Source organism: Cyprinodon variegatus, unplaced genomic scaffold (genome assembly GCF_000732505.1).
Source record: "Cyprinodon variegatus isolate N-32 unplaced genomic scaffold, C_variegatus-1.0 Scaffold5, whole genome shotgun sequence".
Taxonomy (NCBI): domain Eukaryota; kingdom Metazoa; phylum Chordata; class Actinopteri; order Cyprinodontiformes; family Cyprinodontidae; genus Cyprinodon; species Cyprinodon variegatus.
In genome coordinates this window covers 248,621-255,975 of record NW_015150458.1, presented here as the reverse complement: position 1 = coordinate 255,975, position 7,355 = coordinate 248,621, and the positions used below count along the sequence as shown (strand labels likewise).

Here is a 7,355-nt window from a genome sequence, read left to right as displayed (position 1 = left end):
CTATTTTTTGTTGTTTTATTATTATCATTTTTTTTATTTTTTTTATTTTATGTAAAACAGGAAGAAATGTGGGCGGTCCACTTTCTATAATTGTAGGAGCCTGGTAAGGACCAGCAGGCATTTGGGTTAGGGGCCTATGGGTTTTTACCAGTGCAAGAGAGGTGACAGAGCAAGGAAAGTTTGAACTCTGTAATGTTGCAAAAAATATAGGAAATAAATCAACTGAACATCTACAAGTTTGGACTTCAGCTTCTTTTGCCTGCGTCAAGAAAATGTGACCCCAGTGCCTATAGTGGCTTATTGGAACTTTATTGGATGTTTGGTTTGACAAACAATCGCCACTACAGTCATGATTTTGGACTGTGAGAGGAAGCTGGAGTACCCGGAGAGAACCCACGTAAAAAACTCCATGCAGAAAGACCCCGGGCCGGGAATCAAACCTGGAACCTTCTTCCAAAGCGCCACTGAGCAGCCAGAGCCTGAGCAGCTGCAACAGATTAAATGAGGATTTAAAACAAAGTGTAAATATAAACCAGTTTAAAAGAAAAATATGTTTGATTGGTGTATCTATAGGCCAAGAATTTTACTGATGATATTAATAATGTATAAATAACTGTACATTCAATGAGGAACATGTCAGGTTTAATGAGAGGCTAGTCTAAGTGATCTTGATTTGAAGAGATCAATACTTTTTTCTTGCACAGAGGAAATAAAGATGTATTTTCCACATGTTCGATTCTGAGAAAATTGTGTAATATATATATATATATATATATATATATATATATATATATATATTGAGAGAGAGAGAGAGATAGGTACATAGATAATTTTTTTTAAATTGTCTGTTTGAAATAAATAAATATATAATGAAATTAATGGTGAATAGATTGAGTGGTTAGTGGTGAACGGTTAGTTCCCCTGCAAGCCAAGCTAAAGGAATATATGCAAAAAAAAATTTTTTGGATATACTTTTTAGCTTTTATTATAGTAAGCTGTTAGTGCCATTTCTGTGGTGTCTGATCATTTCTGCATTCTTTTACTAAATACTCCTAAAGGGATTATGTAAAACCATAAATAAAACATAATAAATATCATAAAACATCAATCATAATCACCAGATTTGATGCTTTGATGATGATTTGATGTATATTTAGCTGAAAATAATTAGATAGGCTCTAACGCTGGTATGGAAAGATTAAACAAGACTCAGATTTGACCTTTCAGTTAGCCTTTTAGACTTTAGAGCTTTAAGATTTTTCATGTTTGGGCCTAACATGGTTACTGTGTGTATGATTACAGGCCAGCTTGATGGGTCATACAGGACAGGGTTCCGACCAGGAAGGGAAACTTGATGAGGACCAGGAGATCGAAGGTGGAGCAGAGACATATTTCAGGGAAAAAGACGCTGGTCATACCAGCATTAGCCAAGAGAAATGCAGGTAAAGGCTCTCATTATCATTGTTCCAGTACTTAGTGAAAAGTATGGAATCCATTTCTCTTCATTTTGTTAGTATTAAAATTAATTAAACTGTATTAAAACAGTTTGATTTCAACGTTATACACACAGTGATACCAATACAGTGTGGCAAATGACAAATTTATTTTAAGTTGAATTTACATGAGTTACCTTTAATTTACCACATCACAGTTAACATTTAAGCCTTCTGTATTTTTTTGTTTTCTAACAGCTGTCTGAATTATTGCTTATTTAAAGGATGACTGCTAGTTTCAACTATAAACTAACTGTTTATAGTCACTGGTTATAACAAAAAAAATGTAACTGAGTTAGTAACTGCAGTTATAGCACAAAATAAATACTTCATAGACAAAGTTACTATGCAGTTTTGTTTTATGATCTAAAATGTCTAGAAATTTGGATAACTTTCCTGTTTTTAGAATCTTATTACATCTCGAATTTCAATAATGAAATAAAAGAAGTTTGATATGAATAAAAGAGTTAAATAACTAAAATGATTACTCATCTGAAAACATTGTATACTCATCTGCACCATTTTGGTGTGTGTGATGGAACAAGTAAGTTGAAATATACTTAGATATGATTATGTTTTTTTTCTGTAATTATTTTGAAAATAAAGCTGATCTTAGTTCATTTTTGCAAAGTTAAGTTTCATGATTTTTAAAACATACAGGTGATAAGGCACATTTTTAAAATTGAGTCAAAGCTACATATCTGTTGGCAAATGCTCTTAAAAGTGGAATTTTTAGAAAAATATAATGTATTTAAAGTAACTCTGCTCTATACTGTTTGCCAAATTAGGTCGACGAACCTGACCTGGACCAAGGGAGATCTGCTTTCAGGAGGACTAGGAACAGTCAGTAAAGGCCCATTTTCTCAGCTTGAGCCAGATCAGCACCCATGTTTAGCCAGAAAAGCATGTAAGTGTAATCATATTCTTTCTAAATTTCCAGAAATTATATGAAGACATTTCAAACAGCTTCAAGTCTCAGATATTTCATTTAGTTTAGTTCTTACCTGGAAGGCAGGCCTTTTCAGAATATGAAGACGAAAAAAAGATTCTTAAATTATTTTCTTTTTATATGAGCAAATTTAATGTAAATAAATGATAAATGTTCTTAGTCATTAAAAGTGGGAAAATAACAGATGAAAAATATATATATATATTTATTTATATATATATATATATATCTGTGTCTCTATATCTATTTACCCATATAAGGTTAGCAGGTATAAGTATATACTGTAGTGTCATCTCAAACCTCTAACCCAGCTAACTTCCTATATTTGCTCTTTAACCTCTGTAAAGCTAACTCCAGCAGTGGGGACAGTCTAAGAAGCTTTGAGGGGATATCAGAGTGTGGGCTTCTTCAGGCACAGCAGAAGATCAGGGAGCTGTCTGTGACCATCCGCATGAAGGAAGAACTCATCAAGGAGCTGGTCAAAACAGGTAGCTCTGCTGCCCCTTCTTGGCTCTTACCCAGCCTGATAGATGACATGTTGTGCTGTACATATAAGCTGATTTTCATCTCTCTAGGTAAGGATGCACAGGCCCTGAATAAGCAGTACAGCCATAAGATCTCAGCCCTGGAAAGTGAAGCTGAGCAGGCCCGTCAGGAGCTGCAGGAGGCTCAGCGACAGCTGCAGGATCTGGAGAGACAAGAGAGAGAAATCAGCACAACGGACAGGAGCAGAGCGCAGGAATGTCGCAGGAAGATAGCTGCTGCTCAGAGCAGAGTTCAGGTTTGAATGAGAATTTCATTTATTCAATGACTTTAAATTGATTTTCTACCTAAAGTTAGACCTTTTAAGATTGGGGTTTAAAGAGGGTAATAATTTGGGTAAAATGTCAGGTTCTCAGCCAGCGACAGAGGGATACGGTCCGTTTGGCCAACCTTCCTGTCCAGAGTGAGCGTCGCGTGTTGGAGCTGGAGAGAAGTGTCCAGTCCATGAAGCAGCAACAGGAGCAGCTGCAGAGACGCCTGCGTGAGGAGAGTCAGCAGAAACGGCGGCTGGAGACTGAAATGCAGAGAAGGACTCACAGAGTCAAGGTAGAACAAAGCAACATAATTGGAACATGATCAGTATCTTATTTTATTCAACAAACAGGACATTTGGACATCATTTAATCTTTATATTTACACTCTGATCTGTGATCTTTATCTTGTTGCAGGAACTCGAGATAAAGAATGAGCAGCAGCAGAAGATTCTGAGGATAAAGACCGAGGAGATCGCAGCCTTCCAGAGACAACGACGCAGCGGAAGTAATGGATCCGTCATTTCTTTAGAAGAGCAACAGGTGAGGCAAGAAATTGTTTGAAGCACATCATAAGGAGCGACAGTTTGTCCAGGTTGTCTGATTTTGTGTTGACCCTGTGGGAGCAGAAGATTGAGGAACAAAAGCGTTGGCTGGATGAGGAAATGGAGCGGGTCCTTGATCAGAGAAAAGCACTGGAGGATCTGGAAGGAGAACTGACAAAACGAGAGGAAATCCTGGCTAAGAAAGAAGCTTTGCTGCAGGAACGCAGCGGGCTGGAGACAAAGAGGCTTCGATCCAGTCAGGTATTAAGAAACACTCGTAACTCAGTTTACAGAGGCTGCAGGTTTACTTTGAAAATGGTATCAATCTTTTGCTCAGGCTTTGAGTAAAGATTTGGTGACACTTACTGGACGCATCGAGACCCTGGAGCAAGAGCTCAGTGAGAGGAATGGTCTCCTTCGAAGCGGCAGCGCTCAGGACTCCCAGCAGATCCGACAGGAGATCTCGAATCTGCGGCATGAGAAGGATTCGTTGCTCAAACAGCGCGTTGAGCTGGATGATAAACTGCGCAAGGGAAACCTGCTCTCACCTGAAGTTAGCTCACACTTTTAACCCAACCTTTGTCGTGACAATTATTAAGCTATTACATGGTCTTATTAATTGCCTCATTAACTATGGCCAGAAGTCATTTCACATTGTCATGCACGTATGTTCACTGGGTTGTTTTGCAGGAGGAGCGGACCCTTTTCCAGCTGGACGAGGCCATTGAGGCGTTGGACGCAGCCATTGAATACAAGAATGAGGCAATCACTCAGAGGCAGAGACAGCTAAGGGCTTCTGCCAGTATGCTCTCCCAGTGGGAAATGAACCTCATGGCCAAACTCAGTTATCTCTCCGCCTCTGAGACCAGAGCTCTGCTGTGCAAGTACTTTGATAAGGTTTGTTTAAAGTTCCTTTGTGTTCTTTTCTATCAGCTTATTTCCAACGATCATGCTAGTACTAACACAAATTTACCACACTAGTGTTCTAAACAGCATCTATTTGGCCGTGATGTGTAGGTGGTTTCTCTTCGTGAGGAGGAGCGAAAGCTGCAGCTTGCACTGGCCGAGCTCGAGATGCAGCTGGACGAGCAGCAGAGGTTGGTGCAGTGGCTGGAAAATGCCCTGGATCGTGCACAGTTCGACACAGATCGACGTCTCACACAGCAGCAGAAAGAACATGAGAGGAGTGTGCAGCTGCTCCTGCAGCAGTGTCGAGGTATGAGTAGCTCTCCAGCCTCAGAAGATATTATGTTGATATTCCACTCTGAAGGATTAAAGCTACAGTGTGTAATATTCAGTGACATCTAATGGTCAGACTGCAGCGACATGAACAAGCCCCCAACAATACGGAGGCCTTCATTGTACAAAAACATCCGCATTCGAGTCTAATGGAAATCTCTATAGTTACTGTCCTGCAGTAGCACAAAATACGTCTGCTTCCACAAATTGGAACCCAATCCTATGTAGTTAAAAATAACCATTTTTAAGGCAAGGCATAGATAAAAATTGAGACTTTCAGTTCATTGATGATAATAATGGACCTACCTAATATTTTACATCCCTGTATTTATTACGCACTGTACCTTTAAATATTTTTACTTTTCTGTCACATTCATGAAATGTATCCAAACTAAACTAGTTCAGTGTTGAGCAGCTCCTCTTGTTATGACTTCACCTTCAGCAACCACATTTTATTTTCGCAAAGGTTTTTTGTGATTTTAAAAGATATTGGCATGTAGAATAAAGAAATGCCTTAAATAGAACCAATCTGGCAATGAAAAAAAAAGACTAAAAGGACATTTATATTAAAATAATAAAATGGAAGTGCCAAGTCTGAAGAGAAGAAAAACAACCCATGTGCTCGTTTCAGATTTTCCAAACAACACATCTAAATGATCTTCAATGATTAATTTTAATTCAGAACATCATGCTGACAGACAATCATAATGTTGGCAGTCTGATTGTCTCCTGGACCTGGATGACCAGCTGTAATGGATGTAACCTGGGATTCAAATGGCACTATCCAGCTATCAATGATGACCTTTGAACTCAAGTTCTTATGTGCTATGTTACAGATTAAGGAGCTGAAGCACAACTACATGTTGACATCTGGACGTATCTTTTAGGACTGACATAATTAATTGGATTAATTGATTATTGAAATAATCTTCAACTGATTTAGTAATTGATTAATCGTTAACTGGAGTATAAAGACTCAAAAACATGCCTTTAGCTGACAGAGCAACCCACTTAGAGCAGTTACTATATCAAAATAAAATAAAAATGTATTTTGCATCTAAGATTTAAAAAAAATGTTGTGGATAGAAGTAACTAAAAGGATGCGAGGGGAAAGGAGACTGGCACAAGGCGGCAACAGAGAGTAACTAAAAAAAATACAACACTGCTTAAATATAACTAACAACTAGAATGACACAAAAGAAATCAATTACCAAGAAAACACAGAATGACATAGATCAAAGTGTATCTGAAAACTCAAAAAAGAAGCAAACAGAACCAAAAAGTCCACAAAGGGCAGAATCATCCCAGCAAGGTCGTCCACAGAGGCATAAAGGAATCTTTGGTAGCTATTGCAAACACCTGGTGGGGGTTTTACCACTAAGAATGGCACTACCAGTTAGTGTTTTGATGAATTACTTTTTCATACTAAAACACATTTTAGACCTTTTCTCTAATTAAATGTAATCTAGTCTGGAAAACTCATCTGTAATTACTCAGATTACCTTAGACAGACGGTAATGGTTGTGATGTTGTAAGAGTAGAAAAAAAAAGTTCACAAATAGGAAAATTTAAAGAGGAAAACCATTAAAAGCTCTCTTAATTACCGGTAGAGTTCTTTGGATTATGCATATCATTTTTTTTTTTTTTTTTTTTTGCTGGAGCTTTTGTTTACCAGCTATTCAGCTATAGATGATTATTGTAAACCTGATTGTTTGTCCTCTGGCCATTCAGAACAATTGGATGAGGGTTTGGCAGGACGGCAGCGGCAGTACGAGGGACACATCCATAATCTGGTCAAGGAACTCAACCACTGCAGGACAACAAATCTGGAGCTAAGCAACAAACTGAGAGAGATCTGTGGCTCAGTCAGCCAGCCTAAGGAGCATCCCAAAGGTAAAGTCTAGTTCTTTTTTCATCAGCTCTCAATTATTCATTGGGATTATTAATCTGTTAAAACACACACCCACACAGTACTGATTGATTTATTATTACAGACTCAAGGTCCGATATACATTAAAAGAAAACAGATACACTAAGAATAAAAAAGTTTAAATATTCCTGATTGTCAGAGTTTTGAGCTTTGTCGTTATTAAACCTACTTCGCTTGCCAGAGAAATAATTACAGAAACTAAATACTTAAGAACCTTTTAAGTGTTTCTTCAGATTTTAATGGATAGATTTCCTTAAGCTTTTGCAGGCGCTTCTATTACTTTATAGATTTTCTTCTCTCTTTTCTGTTCCATCAACCTAGCCTGACGTAGTCCGACTCAATTCTAGTCAGAATATGAGTCTGATACTGCTCCATAGAGCTGTGATTATGGGGCGTGTTTCGAAC

At 37.9% G+C, this 7,355-nt stretch overlaps 1 protein-coding gene across 1 annotated transcript in view; it reads left to right on the top strand.

The window, feature by feature from the left end:
- The window catches only part of kif7 (kinesin family member 7), a 13,464-nt gene extending 6,522 nt beyond the window's left edge, over positions 1-6,942 (top strand). Inside the window, exons 9-19 of the mRNA XM_015373560.1 lie at positions 1,303-1,442; positions 2,282-2,400; positions 2,790-2,930; positions 3,018-3,223; positions 3,334-3,531; positions 3,654-3,779; positions 3,866-4,042; positions 4,119-4,334; positions 4,472-4,678; positions 4,799-4,997; positions 6,752-6,942. Coding sequence (XP_015229046.1) covers positions 1,303-1,442; positions 2,282-2,400; positions 2,790-2,930; positions 3,018-3,223; positions 3,334-3,531; positions 3,654-3,779; positions 3,866-4,042; positions 4,119-4,334; positions 4,472-4,678; positions 4,799-4,997; positions 6,752-6,924 — 1,902 coding nt within the window. The 3' untranslated portion in view covers positions 6,925-6,942. The remainder of the gene's footprint in view (positions 1-1,302; positions 1,443-2,281; positions 2,401-2,789; positions 2,931-3,017; positions 3,224-3,333; positions 3,532-3,653; positions 3,780-3,865; positions 4,043-4,118; positions 4,335-4,471; positions 4,679-4,798; positions 4,998-6,751) is intronic.
- The last annotated feature ends 413 nt before the right edge of the window (positions 6,943-7,355 follow it).